General features: G+C 39.7%; 1 protein-coding gene across 1 annotated transcript; it reads right to left on the minus strand.

The window, feature by feature from the left end:
• Positions 1-4: 4 nt before the first annotated feature.
• LOC308389133 (uncharacterized protein) lies at positions 5-18,534 on the minus strand. The gene is made up of 10 exons (XM_080870309.1): positions 18,347-18,534; positions 18,078-18,143; positions 13,539-13,615; positions 13,034-13,264; positions 12,851-12,912; positions 9,590-9,646; positions 9,020-9,183; positions 6,859-6,935; positions 6,003-6,137; positions 5-898 (listed from the first exon to the last, which is right to left on the minus strand). Coding segments are annotated over exons 2-10 (999 nt in total). The 5' UTR covers positions 18,079-18,143; positions 18,347-18,534; the 3' UTR covers positions 5-703.
• Between the last annotated feature and the right edge of the window lie 566 nt (positions 18,535-19,100).

Consider the following 19,100-nt stretch of genomic DNA (forward strand, 5'->3'; position numbering starts at 1 on the left):
ATCATTTATTTACAGGTCTCACATTTTATTTGCAAAAGTTTTAACTGCAAAGCAAAAAGATATTCACAAGCAGAAAAAAAGAAAATAAATGCATATCCTAAAAAATGCACTCTCCTGCACCAGTAAAACACATCATGAACTTGGACCCTTTGATAACTGGTGGATAATGCTTGTTTTTGTGTTGGTCTTAGCTGCACTTGTAGCCATAGCTAAAGGTAAAAATCATTCTATGTGCTACATTTCATGATTTCTTATTTTTTTTAAATTTCCTTATCAGAAGATTTTAGCAGTAATGTTAACCAAGCTTCCAGCTGGTGTAAATGATGACATGTTTAGCTTTACATCAATTATAAATGCAATAACATTTTATGTTTCTGACAACACAATTCATGGTAAAAAAAAAAAAAAGCACTATGTCAGTTCACAAACTTGATTTTGACCCAAAATGCAATAGGCATTTCAGTCATTCAGTCTAGTTTTAAACATACCCCTTTCTATCACAATGATCCTGTTTGCACATAATACTGTACATGAGTGTTTTGTGTAAATAAATTGCCAGTACTGTTCTTTGAAGAACACTGTAAAAATATAAAATAGTTAAACACTTTAGATAAACTTTGCACATGGAACATTTTTCCACTTTTTTCAAATGGAAAGTGTTGAAACTCTATTCTATCTCCTCTTTGTTTTAGTGATGTGCGGCTTACGCTTTGGTGTCCGGCTGCTCTATTACTTCATCCAGCTCCTTCACAAAGTTCCTAAGAGCATCTAGGCAACGCTGTTTGATCTCCAGCAGGTTTTTGTCTAGTGGCGCTTGCAGCATTTTATCCAAGCTGGGCTCTTTTTCCACCAGCATATTCACCACCGTGCGAAACGTCTCACAGTCCTGTCTGTAATGCTGTAAACAAAACAATCACATCAAGAATGTCATTATGTATGCAATATCATAACACAACGAATAAAAAACAAAACAAAATCAAAGCCACATTATAAAGACATAATAAATTGTTCTATTTGAATGTTATAACTGTGCCCTTATCTTAAAGGGCTGATTTGTGAGAAGGATAGCTGCAAGAATGAAAAGAAAGTCTAAAAGGCAGAAGTGAATCCTGTTCTGATCTGAAACAGTGGCACTAAGAAGGAAGCTGAGCTGAGGTGGTAGAGTTGAAGATGCTCAGGTTTATACTGAGAGAGACCAGGATGGACAGGATTAGAAATATCAGAGGGACAGCTCAGGTCGAGCAGCTTGGAGACAAAATAGAGGCACAAGTCTGGTTTGAGCAAGTGAGGAGGAGGCATAGTGGATATATTGTGCAAAGGATGTTGAATATGGAGTTGCCAAGGAGGAAGAAAAGAGGAAGGTTTATAGATGTAATGAAGGAGGACATGTGGAAGGGTTGATGTGACAGAAGAGGATGCTAGCAATAGAATGAGATTGAGACAGTTTTTTGCTGTGGTGAGTAGTAAAAAAAAGAATATTATAGTCTTTGATTCTTTTTTTTCTCGTTGCCTCTTCAAAATAAAATCTTGAGTCTTTTGGCTTTAAAAGCAACGGATCTTTTTTTTTTTTCAAATTACAAGAAAAGCAAAGGATGTCGTTTGGATGTGTAGTTACACAATGAAATCAATGAGAACTAAGCAGCAGCATTCTTTCACACCACATTGCAACAAGCTCTCATGTCCCATAGAGATTTTACTGCCAACCCAAAAGCTATTAAGTTCTTTATTGGAGTCCCAGGTGCACGCTGACAACATCTTTATCACCTGAGGGAAAATGGCAAAATGCAAGGCCCTTCACTGACTCTGCACAGAGGTTTAGGGCTACACCAGCCTGTTAAGGAGGACTATGGGACATCAGAGTCTTCCAGAGTTCAGCCGCAATCACATCTACAATCACGGTCACTGGAGAACTTGAAACAGCCACTCTGCAGGTGATCAAGCAGCAAATATATATCAAAATACAGCCAGTGCAAAAAAAAAAAAAAAATTATATCATTTCCAGCTAGTTTTCAATTTTTTTTGGTTATCTCAACTATTGATAACAACTTGATCAAACAGAAGACAGTCCTTGCTCAGTTTTGCACATGTCTGGAGACGTGACCTCTTTAAAGTAATGACTTAATTAAACAGTCTCAGCATCCTTATGTTAGAAGTACTACTTATCTGTGTCATGTTCAGACCACAAAGCCATTTTAGGACTGTGGGGTGTGCAGGCATTAGTTGCTGAACTAAAATTAGCCAACTGTATCTCATCTACTATTATCAGTCTGTTAAAATACAATAAAACACACACCATCAGCTTTGCTAACTTTGAAAAGAAAAAATGCTGCCTGTCAACTTAAATCAGTGTCCGTGCTTAAACAGAAAGTGAGGTTAACCGGTTAAACACTATATTCCAGGGTTCAGTCAGTGCTGGGGAAATTAAAAACCACAGCTGCTGTTTCTTTGCCTAGATACATATCATGTAATGTCAGGCTAACTCAAAATTGTGTATCCATCAGTCTGAAGCATTTAGAAATTTACTGCCATAACCTAACCTTACCCGCTGAGAAAGTTATGTGTCTCCAATATGTAATTTGCTAAATCGTTTAACTGTCATTATTGTAAATCTAGAATATTTAAAAAATATAAATTTACCACAGTCAAAATCTGAGAGGGAGTTGAGCCAGGTGGGGCTTTAAACACGCGGAAAAGGTCAAAGAAACAAGAATAACATTCACTCCTGAACAATATGGATGGAAACAGATCACCACATGGGAGCCATTTACTGTGTTTTCAAGCAAAAGAGGCTACTGAGCGAACCTGTTAGAGAGGGGAAAAAATCCCAGGCGCTGGGTCTGGTTAAAACGTTATGTGAAAATTACACACAAAACTTGGAGAGTGAAAATGAACGGTCTTCATTGTATGCTGTTCTTGATAATTACAATTAAGTTAAAAAAAAACTGCCTACAGCCTCTTTAGTTATCCTTTTTATATCATTCCTCTCTCACTTCACAGCTGAACCAGCCACAGCATGTTCAGATGCCTAATTCTCGCTTATTTGTTCATTCTCGCATCTTTAACACACCTTCTTCGCTTTAGACCATTTGAAACAAGGTTAAAGGAAAAATTAATCAAATATTAGGTGAGTAAATAACTATTATGAATGAATGTTGATGCAATATAGGTTATTATCACTGTATTTCAATATGCATTGTACACATACACACAAAGGGAAGGCTGTTTAGAATGAATCTGACAGAAATATCCCAGACTGTGGGAGATGTTTGGACTGCGGCGGATGTCTTAATGTCTGCAGATCATGTCATGTGAAATTTGCAACCCCACATAATGATAGACTTCAACCCGACCACAAGGAAGTGAGCGACTCACGACACGTGTGGCCACTAAGCTGAGGGTCAGCTTCATACAGCAACGCGTGGGCCCCTTTTCTCTGTCGACCTACAAAACCATTTGTCCTTCTAACAGTTGCAACTATTTTCTACTAACAAATTTATCTCCTAAGAAAAGATCTGTCCTCCTTGAACATTTGCACAAAGTAAAAATCATTTAGAAAAAAAGCCTGGTCCAAATGTGAGAGGAAACATGGGCTAAGTGAGACACAAACATGTGGTATAATGCCCAACGCACCAATCCCACCCCTTTAATCGCCTTCGGATTGATTTTGTTTGCCATCTTTCAAAACAAAGCCATGTCTGAGCTCTTCCCAAGTTACAGCCTTTCGTGGCAGTAATTACATTTTCACTTCATTATATCCCACAGACACTGTTTTCATGCTTGAAAGAATCAAAACAGACTTGAGAATGCTTCATTTGCTTCATTTTTCTGAAGGATTAACAACCGATGTATATGTACAACATACTGAACAACTGTGGGGAGACTATTATTTCTATAAGAAATGTTTCTATTTCGCATGAACTAATAGGAAGTGTGTTTCTGACCTCAGCATGCTCTTAATGTTGTGAGTAAAGGTTGCGGTGAGGTTCTGCCTAAGTTCCTTCTCTGGAGTGGGCGCTATGGGCTGATTTTTAAGCCTGATACTACGGGCCCACACAGGACGGACCGGAGCCCCAGGAGAAATGGCAACACTAGGGGCCTTAAGGAGGAGCCTTAAAAAGCAGGCTTCTGCCCAAATCGGATGTTTGTGGAGGTCCAGATTGTGAACATACAGACAGGAGTGTGCAGTGGAATAGTGTGTGGGGGCTGGGAAGTAAAGGCTTTGAGTGAAATTATACATACGGCTCTCACATGGATGTTTAGTGAGGCTCTGTTCAAATGAGCACTGATGCAGGCAGGGGTCCTGCATAATAAGGGAAGTAGGGTAATGACTTGAGGGCTGGTACACATTAGGGGATATTAAAAGAGCCATTTTAATCACTCAAGCTGCAAACCGGACCTCTCAATGGAGGGGCTAATAGTTGAAATGGATATGTTTCATTTGGGCTGATTGAGATGATGAATGTACTTCTAGGGAAAATCACTCCCAGGCACTTAGCTTTGGTGTGATATTGAAATATGGATGTTTTCTAAGTTTCTACTCTGTTGTTGTTATTTTACATGTTCAGACTTGTTCTGTGGTCACTTTAAAGAATAATAAACTGATCCTCTGCCCATCCGTTGCAACAGAAAAAAAAGAGAAGGAGTTATGCACTTTTAACTTAATGTTCACACACTCAGACTCTGATGGATGCAACTTGGTGTCCAGTATTTTGCTCAAGGATACTTCGACATGCAGGTTGGAGAATCCAGGGTTCGAACCACCAACCTTCTGAGAAGCACATTACCCACTCTACCTCCCAGGCCATCGCCTCCCTATGATGGCTTCAGACAGTATGTTATGGGATGCAATGAGTCACTGCATTAAATCTGTCTGTGACTGAATGAGCCTCATGCAGGGATGTCCACAAATGATTAAAACTTGTAGGAAAAAAAGCTCATTTTGAAACGACAAACATTTTTATAAAAAGAACACATTTTTTTAACCAGTGTATTGACTCAGTGGCCCGTCTCTGCTTGCTACCTGATCGGCTCATTTCGGCATTCCTTCAGAGTGACCGAGCACTATGTGGTTTTGACTGCGCCTGTGGCAGATGTTACAGTAAAGGCGCAGTTGAGGTTGCTGCCTCTCACCACGTCTTTAAATGGCAGGGTAAGCATGTGTGTGCTAATGCCAAGAGATGTACCACACTGTGTGTGGGCCGCCTGCATCCTGCAGGGCAATTCCTGCACTGCTTTAACTGGAATAGATAAGTAGTACTGTAGTGTAAAGTGATGAAGGGGATGGAAAAAGTGCAACTCCAAATAGCAGGCCGCGAGAGGCATCGCAAACTGAGGTGCTAAGCATTTTTCTGCTTACTCATCCTCTTTTTCTACAAGAAAAATATGATTCTCACATATAAGCTACAACAAGCCGAGGCATAGCTTGTACTTATTGCTCCATGACTTACAGTGATACATAAAGTCAAGCATAAAGTCACTCAAACATGTACAGCAACAGGCCACCACACATTGAGATGAACCTATTAGCACGTCCCAGCTAAAAAAAGTGGTTCAATACGTTTGGTATTTAATAACTTAAGACATCAGCTTAGTTTCTTTCCTGAACCTGTGCCTATGTCCTCTGTAACTGGCTGATCTGAGTGGTGTATAAGTCAGTCATGAGTTGGCCTTAAAAAAAGTGAGAGAAACGAGTTACAGTGAGGCGAGTCTGAAGGTTTCACTGGCCAACAGGCGGTTCAGTACCCTGAAACAATACGCAATTAAGCTAATTTCTCTATTTCCTGTAAAATCTCAGAAATATAATCTCACCCTTTTAAGGTCAAAAAGATTTTAGTTGATGTCGTATTAAAGACCCAGTGATATGATGAATGAATAATGAAGGGTCAGCCTGAGCAAAGAGCCATATAGGTAGTTGTGGTTACCCTTAGTTACATTATCCAAAGCAACATATAAAGTAAAGTGAATTCACAGAAGGTAGACAGTTTCATGGAGGAAATTACTACCGTCTCAATTTCCAGAGCCTTCGCCTTAATGGCCTCCAACCGGCGAGCCTTGATGTCCTGCTCTGGTGTCAGCTTTGGCTCCATGCTGGCAGCCGCCGCCTCTTCCGACTCCGCTGCAGATGCTGAAGTTTTTTCCTGGCGGGCCAAAGGTTAAGGGGTTAGAGCCGAGGGCACCGCGCTTAGAAACTGGCTCTGATTTCAAAGTCTTTCAAATGGAGACAACTTTGCTCTCTTACAGGTGTTGAGTTCTTGTTTTCGTGTGTGTCTAATTATGCATGCCACATGTCAACAGTAAACAGAAATGAGGTTACCAGACAGGGTATATCGCTCTGATTACAGAGATAACCTAAAGGAAACCCAACCTTAATGTCCGTGAACCAAAGAGCAAATTTTGCTTATTATTTTTACAGTAACATGCTGATGGAGCTGCCAGATTTTTGCACAATATGTTTCACCCATAATAATCCAGATGCACACTTTTTGAGTTTTCTGTTAACTGAATTGAAATCTATTACTAAAATCATCATTTATATATTCTTTATCCTCCTTATCTGAGTAATGCATCCTTAAGATTGATAGGTTTCATTAACGCATTCACAGAACTTTTATTTGGCTCAATGTCCAAGATAAACCAAAAGAATATGTAGATCGTAATGGATATAAATTGTGAAGGATTACAGCCCCGAATGCAAATATTTTCCTCTTCTGTATTTGCAATGCAATAGTACAAGTGATATTCTGTAACATCTTCTCATAGCTTGTGTTACCTGCACTTTTTCCAGCTGTTACCACATTTGTCAGTGCATTCAGTTTAAGAGCACAACTATTTGAATCTTCTCAAAAATGTTTCTTTTACCTTTGAAGAGGCTGAACTGTGAGGGGACCCTTCCACAGAGCTGCTGGGAGTGTGGCTTGTCACCAGATTGGGTTTATCTGCAGAGAAAAGTAAAATTAGAGTAAGAAAATAAGCAGATAAGCATCCTGAGATAACTATCATACATCTGACTAATGTTACACAGAGGGACCCAAAAAATACATGTTAGTACCCATAAATACATGATTTAAAATCTGGTTTTTGTTGTTGTTTAGTCTTCTTTTTCTAAAGACACCAAACTCTCCCTACTATAATGCCCAATAATGGTAAAACACCACAAAATATTTTTAAAAGATATCCTGGAGGAAAATTTGTTTTTACAGTGAGACATGAGACAGTACCTCACTTATCACAGTGAACAATTTACCACAGCCTTATGAAGCAGCTGAAAAGTATAAGTCACAGTTTTTTTAATACTCCCTTGTTGGAGCCTCCTACACAATAGTGGTCATGGAGTTCAGCTGTGCCTAAACTGAAATATTGCCGTCTTTGGCTCCAGTGTGTCTAGAAAAAAAAACAACAAAAAAACAAATAGAAGCTAGCTGTTTATTTTAATGAAGGATACTTCTCATTTTGATTTAATTGATCTGAGATGAAAGCTAATTGGTGTTTTGCTGTGGGACTATGGAGTCTCCAGATGGCACCAACTTTCGCCGCAAAAAGGTTAGATACTGCGATAATGTTGCTCAGAGCAAACAGAAAAACTACAGTGTGAAAGTCAAGCACTTATAATAATAATGAACCATGTTAAGTGCAGAGCTAGTTATAACAGCCTAAAGCTATTGTGGGCTATTACACACTCTTACATGAGCGCCAGTCTGCCATAATCCATATGCAGTTTAATGTTATAACTGCTCATATAAAAACACAGCACAAACATTCATGTAATGGAAGTAGTTTAATGCAGAATAGTTCTCATTTTTAGACTCACAGCCAAATGCTACATAAAGTAAGTGTACTTGTATTGCTTATTTCAGAATGTGAGAAAATTTGTTATATGTACCTGACAACAATTGACTGTAAAAATGTACTTGAACTAAACCTTTTGTGTTCATGACAAAGCCCAGTGTGCCCTATAATCAAACACACTTTTTGAGTACTTTGCTGTGCTGCTCTAATTAACATCCCAGATGGTAGTGGAGCAGGGAGGTGCATCTGTTTTCTCACTGTTTTATTACATTTTCAAAGGGCTGTAGAACATGAAGCTCAGCTTTTAACACATAAATACATTTAAGCCTCTCAGAAATCAAAGAAGTGGAGAAATTATTGTCCACACTTCTTGCTTTAAATTAATAACTCTGCTTGTGTCAGATCTCTTTAAAACATTCATAAATTTCACTGGCTCAGCACTGAAAATGATATTTCTGAAGCCTATAAAAGTCACAAAAGTGAAACTGAGTAAAATGACACACCCAGTGTGATTCTGAAGACAGTTTTAAGCTAGTGTATTTAATACATTCTGACTAAAAAAAGAGGTCAGGGTAGAGCCAAAGCCAAACCACCCCAAGCTAAGGGTACCCTTTTCCCAGCCTCTGAAAGTGTGTTTGGTGTTAGCCTAATTACCACCCTAACATTTTTCAGCACACCCTGACCCCACACATTACACACCACCTCTGAAAAACAGATGTTTCACCTGAAGCGGCTTAATTTGTTTAGACATTTTAATTATCTTTGTAAAATTGGGAGTGATTTCTAGTTTCACTTCAAAGGATATAACAGTTGCACAAAAAGTGCTGTATTAGGTAAAGCAACTTCACAACTCTCAACCTATCAATGGGCTTTTAGGTTTTTCTCATGCAAAATCAAAGAATGTGCTTTGTTATTAGATGTCCTACTATCTGCTGCCACACCGGGTCACACGAGCAAGTTCAACTTATAGGTCGAGGAGAAGAATTGATGTTGGACTATACACATAAAGTGGACTATGAGAAAGAGTTCAAATGCAAATGTGACGTTGAACAACCGGTGATCATCCATGTGAATATCAAGGTATTGTTTTCATAGACTGACCCTTGGTGACCAGTTCTCTCTACACACACTTCCTTTGGCATCTTTTAGCTAATCCCGCTGTGAATCGGTATGCGGGCATTATCAAAATCATTAAAATGAGCTATTTGGCATCCTCAGAGGATTTTACACTTACGCTTTTGCTGTCCCTGCTGATATGTGTAGCTTTTGTCCCCATCAGGTGAGAAGTTTTTGATGTTTGATCCGGAACGAAGAGGCGGCTGGCCTTCCCTTCTTCCAGGAGAGCGATCTCGCACAATAACTGTAGGCTGAGGGTTCCTGTACTCATCATGGTCCTTTCTATGGAGAGCAAACTAATGCCATAAATACTGGTGACCAAACAAACTGCTTACTGTATGCATAGAAAAGGATTACACAAAAGGCAAACTGGATTTCTCTTTATATAACTGATTGTAATGTATCCCACAAAGATATCCCAGATTGTGTTCATCTGGAAGTAGCACTTGGATAACAAAAAAGAAGCCACTTGGAAGAGTGACAAAATGTTTTTCCCACTGACAATGTTACATCCAGATGAACAGAATCGACTTTCTGTGGTTTCCTTATCTGAATAACTGAACATGCATCAAGACTGGATCGTAATTCATATTCCAAATTCAAGCTTTGTTTGCAAACAGTTAAGAGGATGTCAACACCCAGAAATGCACGTGAGGGCACTGACTTGGCTTTTCTGTCGCGCACTGACCTTTGAGTAGGGCCTCCCCGACCTCTGTTGCGAAAAGGGTGTCCTCGACCACTCTTTCTAAGACAGAACACAACAGGAAAAAAGGCAGATTTAAGCACTAGCAAATGAAGCAGTTTAGTTAGAAGCACATTTAACGTAATCTATGAAAGTTGAGTTCAAAATGCTGTTTTAGTTACGATTGCTGGTATTAAAAACAAATGTGCAGGTTATGCATCAGTGACTCCGTCAGATTGGTGATGGAAGCAGGAAAACTAATGAAAAAGACTTGAAAGACTCCGTGGGGTACTGATAAATTTCTGGAACTAAGGCAATCTTCCACTTTGGCAAAAGCAACTGTTGGCTGGAAAATGGACTGATTATGGTCTTCCCTCACTATGATCTGTCCTCAATTTCATGCAGCCTGTAGCTACGGTAAGAACGCACTGACACTAAATCTGTTCTTTATTTACCATTAAATACAATTTCGGAGCATTTTTGCAACATTTGATAGCCCCAGCATAATTAAATCACCATAGTTCCTTACACATCGACTTCACAATTCTCCAAACTCAAAGCTTGTGTTCAAATAACCTCCAGAACAATTTAAAGGCACCTGGCTGTCACGACCTCTGCTTGAACCCAATCCTCATCTCAAACAAAAAGCAGGTCTAACAAGGGCTCAAACTTTTACGACTCATGGCCTGTTTGAAGTAGCAGACTTAGCATGCCATTTGCCAAACACTGTCATTTTATGCCGTCCAAAACAAACATTAAAGGTAGAAAAAAGCTTGTGTATCTTATTTAGAAGTCAGAAAACAACAAAAGAGAGTAAAGCGTTTATCAGACATGCGTTCACAGACAAATGACATACATTCAAAGGTTCATGTCTGCACATGAGTGCTCTTCATTCTTATAGTCAAGAGTTAAATGTATAATTTCCAGTAAGTAATAATAGTAATTTGTATATTTATCCACGCAGGCAACTTTTAATTTAGAGAGCGACTAATTAGTGCCTGAGCTGTGTCTTTATTTCCCGTCTGCATGAGTCCTGCTCGGTCTTACGGAGCAAAGAGTACCTAGAGTTTATATCTTGTGCTGGGATTGTAAGAGTAATTTTACATTTGTCAGCTTGGCCTCGTTGGTAATGGCCAAGCTGACTGGTAATGATGAAATGACTCAAAAAAAATGAGCTGTACCTTGGCAGAACAACCAGAAGCATAAACTTTCTCTAAACTAAACACTTCATTTACACAGTTCTGATTGTGGAGCAATATTACACCAGTGCTGCTGAGGAACTGACAGAACTCTTGGCTATGCATTGTGACACAAATAGGATCAATACTGAAATTTTTAGTCATTGCAATCTTTGTTTAAAATACCCTCCTTTTCTACTCACAGAAACACCTGACAGATCCAAAGTTCACATAAAGGCTCAGTAATTACACAAGCAAGTCAAATTAAATGGGCGTCTTCGTAATTTTACAGTTAAACAGTACAGAATTCCTTCTTTAGTTGTTGTGCAGTGGGTGAGACTGATATAGGTGGGGAATCTGGTAATTAACTGTGAAAATATTCACTTGATTTTAAAGTATTTTTTCATTAAACAAAAACTATAGATTTAGTTTAGAATTACACAGAAGGCAGGTTGTACTACATACTGTATGACCACTCTGTGCATTCTGGGTTTTTACAATTTTACCAAAATGCCTCATTTTAAAGTTCATCTACAATGTCACTGTCAGCATTTTACAAATTATGATAAATCTAACGTGGCAATCCAGCAGTGTCAGCATGAAAAAAACAGAAGGGGCAAATTTAAAAATGTGATATATGAGCTTACAATTTAAGCTGGCAAAATGCTTTTTTAATGCCAGGCATTCCTTCACAAGCTTTAAATAATATGCACCTAACAGAATTACTGCATCATACATATTCAAGATTAAATGACAACCTGAAATTATCTAATATTCATTTAGGAATATTAGGAACTTTAGGAAAATAAGGCCAGAAATTAAATAAGACCTGCTGCTCAGAGTGTCAGAGACATGTATGTGTATATGGGTGTGTGTTTGTGTGGGTGGGTGGGTGTTTAACTGTGGACAGAGTGTCCAGCTGTTTTTCCTCTCAGGGTGGGGTTGTCTGACTTAGTGAGTAGACACTAGTGGCCTTTGTCCCCTTCTGTAGCCTGGTATGACTCCTTGAAAGTGAGGCTTGGGCCTATAAACTGGTGGTATGTCGAAGTGGCCAACGAGAAAAGAGTGTCTGCTGATGTAGCTGCTAAGAAACCACTTTTAAGGAAAAGCAATAAGCAGGAGAGATTTGTTTGGGCCAAGAAACACAAAGAAAGGACATTAGACCAGGGGAAATCTGTGCTTTAATCTTATAAGTCCAAATTTGAAATCTTTAGCTCTACCCACTGTGTCTTTGTGCGACGCAGAAAAGGTGAAGGGATGGTCTCTACATGCATGGTTTCCACCATGAAATATGGAAGAGGAGGTGTGATGGTGTGGGGGTACTTTGCTGACGACACTGATGGGGATTTATTCAAAACTGAAGGTACACTGAACCAGCACGGCTACTACAGGATCCTGCAGTAATATGCCATCCCATCCGGTTTACGTTTAGTTGGGCCATCATTTATTTTTCAACAGGACAATGACCCCAAACACACCTCCAAGCTGTGTAGGGCTGTTTGACCAAGTAGGAAAGTGATGGAGTATTGCACCAGATGTGCTGGCCTTCACAGTCACCTGACCTAAACCCCATCAAGATGGTTTGGGATGAGATGGACCGCAAAGTGAAGGCAAAAGGGCCAACAAGTGCTCAGCGTCTCTGGGAACTCCTTCAAGACTCTTCGAAAACCATTTCAGATGACTGCCTCATGAAGCTCATCGAGAGAATGCCAAGGGTGTGCAAAGCAGAAATCAACGCAAAGGGTGGCTATTTTCAAGAAACTTTTTTGATGTTTTTCAAACTTTTTGTTTACTGCATAATTCCATATGTGTTCATTCATAGTTTTGATCCCTTCAGTTAGAATCTCCAAAGTAAACAGTCATGTAAATAAAGAAAAACCATGAAATGAGAAGGTGTGTTCAAACTTTTGATTGAGCTTACTTTTTAAAAGACAGAACTCTGCCACCATCTAGTGGTCAATAGAATGGATTACACAAAGAATTCATCAGAGTTGAGATCTGACACAAAGTAATGAAGACGAAATATAAAAAGCAAAAATTGTTGACAAATTGAATACCTTAAAAAAAACAAAAAGAATGAACATACTACCTTGAGCTTAACTGATGCCTCAAATCATCTTTGCTATAACACTGCTGAGAATACGGTGCCTCCTGAAAAAAAGAAAAAAAATCACAATTTCAGTAACTTTAATGGCGAAAGGCCACAAATGCAGATTTAACACAACACAGATTCAGGTTTCTGAACCACACTTGCAAATCAAGTTTATCGTACACTTTGGTGGGGAGAGGAATTTCTACGGAAATTGCCCAAGTTGAGATTTTCATCAAAGCCTCGTTGATTGTTCGCTGGATAACTGCCGTCCTCAGAATAGCCTCTTCCATCATGGTAATCACGAGGACTTCCATACCATGGATCATCATTAAATCTTCTGTCTAATTCCACTCCCGGCCGTGGCATGTGGGACCTCTTTTCGACAATATTTACAACCCGCTGAACTGTCACCTGAAATAACAGCACAACACATTTGATATTTCAGAGCATACTATCCTTAATGCAGCATCAAATAGAATAAGAGAAACATGTCTAAAATTTCTGAGTGTCAAAAGACTTGGAAAGAACACTGACCTCCTAAAAAGTGGTCAAATACTCATCAACACATACATACTCTGTCTACAAGACTATAGTAATGATAACATCATAACACCAGAGATTCCTACTAATAAAATTCTTTTCACTAAATACAAATGAATTAGTCATGAAAAGCACATTCTCTCACCTCTCTTCCATCCACTGGTAAGAAGTGTTCTTCATATGCTTCTCTAATAAATGATTTTCGGCCATGTCGATATGCCACTGCAAAAAAACAACAACAAAAAAAAACATTTTAAAAAAGGGGATTAAATAGCTGTTTATCAATATAGACACTATTATAACATTGCTCTACAGTCAGCCAAAATAAAGACAACGTTTTAAAGAATGATCTTAATACATCAATGATCTCTCGTCATCACGGCCCTCACGGCCCCCCTCCTGGACCCCCTGCAGTTTGCATACAGAGCCAACAGGTCTGTAGACGACGCCATCAACATGGCCCTACACTTCATCCTGCAGCATCTGGACTCCCCAGGAACCTACGCCAGGATCCTGTTTGTGGACTTCAGCTCTGCCTTCAATACCATCCTTCCAGACCATCTCCGAGGCAAGCTTTCCCAGATGAATGTGCCTGATCCCATCTGCCGGTGGATCACTGACTTCCTGACGGACAGGAAACAGCATGTGAGGCTGGGAAAGAATGTCTCGGACTCCCGGACCATCAGCACCAGCTCCCCTCAGGGTTGTGTTCTTTCTCCCCTGCTCTTCTCCCTGTATACTAACTGCTGCACCTCCACCCACCAGTCTGTCAAGCTAATCAAGTTTGCAGATGACACCACCGTTATTGGACTCATCTCGGACGGGGATGAGTCTGCCTACAGGAGGGAGGTTGAACGTCTGGTGTCCTGGTGCAGCCACAACAACCTGGTGCTGAATGCCCAGAAGACAGTGGAGATTATTGTGGACTTCAGGAAGCACACAGCTCCACCCCCCCCCCCCCCCCCATCATCCTGACTGACACCCCCATCACCTCTGTGGACTCATTCCACTTCCTGGGTACCACCATCACCCAGGACCTGAAGTGGGAGCCCACCATCACCTCCGTCATTAAGAAAGCCCAGCAGAGGATGTACTTCCTGAGGCAGCTGAAGAAATTCAACCTGCCAACACGGACGATGATGCAGTTCTACACTGCAATCATCGAGTCCATCCTCACCTCCTCCATCACCGTGTGGTACGCTGGAGCCACTATCAGGGACAAACAGAGACTGCAGCGTGTTGTGCGCTCTGCTGAGAAGGTGATTGGCTGCAGACTCCCATCTCTGCAGGACCTGTACACCTCCAGGACACTGGGGCGTGCAGCTCGGATCTCAGCTGACCCTTCTCACCCTGGACACAGTCTGTTTGACCTGCTCCCCTCAGGCAGGAGGCTCCGGTCCATTCGCACCAGAACCTCTCGCCACAAGAACAGTTTCTTCCCCTCTGCTGTGACACATGAACAGTAACCGTATGACTGTTCCCACCACTAACACATGACCCTACGCTGTGTTCACTGCATCATTCCATGTTTGGCACTGATCACCACCTGCACTCATGTATATATCATGTATATATCTATCTATCTACTTAGCACTTTTAATTCTTATTCTCATTTTTATTTTCATGTCTATTTAAGCTTAATTTATAACAGTATTTATAACAGTATGTTTGCACTGAAGCACCGCAGCAATTTCCTAATGTTGTAAACCCGCTCAACATTTGGCAATAAAACCCTTTCTGATTCTGATTCTGATCAGAGATATTCTACTCTTTATGTAAGGCAGGGGAAAAAAGGTTTGATGATTACACACACACGATTCTTTCACCACTCCTCTTAAACTCAGGGAACCCAGCCTGTAGACAACCCTTATCAGGTAGTGTGATATGAACAGGATATAGAAAACTAAAATTTTAAATTTTACTTTCTGAGCCCCGTTTTGCTGTTAGACACGAACTTTTCGGGTCATTTATGTGTGTGACATTGGAAGGATGTCCAAGGGAAGGAGACAAACTGAGAAAAACCTTACTGCCGAGAGTTGTGCTAATGCTGGCGCAGCAGAGGATGCTAGTGCATTCCCCCCCCCTTAATTTTTTTTTTTATGAGTCTGTTTGTTGTTGTTTTTTGTTTTGTTTTTTTCTCTGCATTTTGCATTATTGTATGCTTTGCATTCAAACCTTTGTCTAATAAAAAGACTTTTGATAGAAAAAAAAAGAAAACTGAAATGGATGCCTGATGATCTCTCAAACTATTCTAGCTAGAAAAACTAGACTAGAACAAAAACTTCACTTCATGGTGTTTTGTGAGTTCTCAAAAGTGATGTTCTTGGCACAGACATCATTTCAAGCAGACTCTACAATAGGGCTGGGCCATATTATACCGTTCACGGTAATACCGGTATAATGTTAGGCAACGATAGGAAAATGAAATATCGCGATAGAATGGGAGTAAAACGCGCACGCGCAGTGCCTTTGTTTTCATACGCACATGGCCGATTGTTGAGTGAAACAGATGAACCAGAATTGGTTTGTAAAAATGGTGCAACTTCCGTGATGTGGAACTGGTTTGGTGTTTGTCCGTCAGATACACGACAAAGCACATTTTTTTGCAGAACATGCAAGCGGCCGTTGTTATTGTCATATTTGTCGGACTAAGATGCTCTTAAATCTGGGAGTAATCTGGGTCCTAAACTCCGTAATCTTCAGGTCAAACAACACTGCAGCATCACTTAGAGTTAAAAACTGTCTAAATTCTTTCATCTTTAATAAAACGATCAGCATTGCTGCTTTACCAGGTGTAACTATGAAGTTTAACTTCCAGGCATCCATGAAAACTAAAGTTATTACATTTAACGGAGTTAGACGTTAGCAGGAAGCTAGCGGAAGTTAGCTCGCTAGTTTCGCTAGTTACCTAAGCATGATATAGCATGTTCTGACTGAGAGATTTCTGAAAAAATTCAAACGTACAGCTCTGCTATCACTTCCAACATAAATGAAGACAGGAAACTAAACAGCAGTGACGTTTGTAGGGTTACTGAAGTTGGGCTAGCTGGTATATAATGATGTGCTACGTGATCGCTAGCGACACAGCTATGTTAGCATAACATAAACAGTGAAGCTGGAGGACGAACACTAACACTTTTCCACTTATAAAAGTTAACGTGAAGGTTCTTCATGGTTAGAGACAAATGCAATCGCATGGCAGGATGCTGTAAACGGACCAAACTTCAGTCAGGAGAACAACTGAGATAATCCATCCACAATAGAAGGTTAGTCATTAATAGACTGCAACAACATGGGAATAGAGCAGCTGCCAGAGAATTCAACATTAATGAATCAATGGTACAGAAGTGGAGGAAGCAAGAAGAATGAGTTTAATAAAGTTTGATTTATCTGACTGCTTTGTTTCGCTTAATGTGCCTTATAATCCCGTGCACCTTATGGTCCGAAAAATACATACTGCACACTGCAGTTTAATGTTGCAAAGCACCTCTTTTTAACTTCAGTGGATATTATACATGGTTATGCTCAGGATATGTCAGCCCATTTCTACTGGAAATGCCTTTTGGTTAAACTTTCAGCAAGGAATTTGCATTTGCACTGTTACATTTTTATAAAGCTTTAATGTACATAAAAACCAGCTTCTTGTTTAAGTGAAAATAAATGGAAGGTTGTCTTTTTGCGCTAGTAATGTTGTGGAGTTGTATTTTGTCTCGCATCAATTATATCGTCGGTTATATCGTTATCGCAAATTTTCAAATATATATCGTGATAAATATTTTTGGCCATATCGCCCTGCTCTACTCTACAATATATGTCTGAAAACCACACATGTAAACATTTAGGGTAGTTATAGCTCAGGAGGCAGAGCGAGTCTTCTGCTAATCAAAACATTGGTGAAAATAGGCTTTAAAGTCTATACTGATTCATGCAAATGTTCATTGCTTATGGATTAGATTTTATGGTTTTGATGGCCAAAGGGATGACTTATCACATAATGAGAATTTGTGCTGAAGCCTGCAGCTGCCATGCACAAGTGTCTCTCTTGTCTTCTCTCTTGTCTTTTTTTTTAAAGACTAGAGTGCTTAAATCCAGAGATCTGATGGCTTTAAATCACTACTTGATGTTTGGCAAAATCCCATCTCATCAAACTAGAGGAAATAACAAAGGCATGTAAGTTAACACAGGGTGGCACTGTAAGTACTCTGGGATAAAACCCCAAGCTCAGCTCGAGCCTTTTGTGTGTGGAGTTTGCCTGCTCCCCCTTTACACCGGTATCCTGCCACAGTCAAGTCATCTGTTGAGTTAGTTGGAGATTAGTAAATGTGGATCTTAGAGTGTTTTGTTATCTGTAAATCTGTGTTACTCCTATTATGCCTGGTGACCTGTTCAGAGTCTCCCCTGCCTCTCATCCTCTGTCAGCTGGGACAGGCTCCACCCACCAGTGAATTGGTCAAGGGTTTGATAAGAGTTTAAGAAAACGGATGAGGGTCTACACAGACAGAGACAAATGAATCCATCCTTGGAAACTTAAGAGATTGAGAAACGCATAACAATATATCGCAGTCTCAAATGAACTTGCTCAGGGCACTGAACACAGTAGAAGAGCCAAAAACGTTCCCTTATGAGCTCAGATCTGTATTACAATGTACCAGTAACGCACCGAAAAGTTAGTATATTTACTTACTACCAAAAGAATGTTTTTGGTTCTCCGTCTGGTATTTTCAAGATGTTTCAGTTGCGAATGATGAACCTGTAAGAAAGAAAAAAGTATTTGGGGAAAGCAAACCATGCGAGACCACATCATAAGGCCATTTCTGTTAAATACTAAATACGTGACTCTGCCAGTTTTTTGTATTATGCTGCTCTAAATCAAGGACATAGCTGTTTTATCTATGTTATTACCAATGCTAACTAGCTAAGCTAACACATGAGGCGAGGTCTTCAGAAACTCACCAAGTAGTGATTTCTATGTCTCTCACCGCGACGTCCACATTATAGAATCCTCCTATCGCAAAAAGGCTCCCATAAATAGATACAAATTATACGAAAGTCCAAACTATTCAAAAGTAAAACCAAAACAACCCCAGCAACACTGCAAAGCACCACCCTGCACTGATTCTTGTTTTCTATTTTGAACAAATTTAATAACAACGTTCATGCCATCTCATAGCGCCACCTAGCGCGCCGGAGTATACAAATCAGAATACAATTTACGTTATATACAGTATAATAAGCCTAGTCCTACATGATAACCGTCTTTAATGGTCATTGATTTGTTTTATTCTTAAACTCTCTGCAATGTTTAATAAGAAAAATCATTTAAGCTATATTTTTGACTAAAATAAGACTAAACCAAACTTGTGACTAAAGAGTGTTTACTTAAAATGATACTACCCTTCCTTGAGTTTAAAACAGCTCCTCCTCTTACAGTAACCTCCAAAATCTCATCCTTACCAAACTCTTATATTTGTTGTTGCAAATATAACCTTCAGGACCCTACTTTCAATTAACTCTTCATTTTCATTTCATTTTCGTTTCATTGTTTTTTGAAAAGGGTTGTAAGTGTAAATGTGGATAAGTTCTAATGTTCTCAAGAAAACAACTTTTGGGTTGTTGTTTTTTTAACTCTGAAAGAGGGGACAATGGAGGTCTCCCCTCAGTTGTTATTATAATCACTTTTTTAAGTGTTGAGTTTTGAAGAAACTAC

This window comes from Rhamphochromis sp. 'chilingali' (assembly GCF_963969265.1).
Source record: "Rhamphochromis sp. 'chilingali' genome assembly, chromosome: 2".
NCBI lineage: Eukaryota > Metazoa > Chordata > Actinopteri > Cichliformes > Cichlidae > Rhamphochromis > Rhamphochromis sp. 'chilingali'.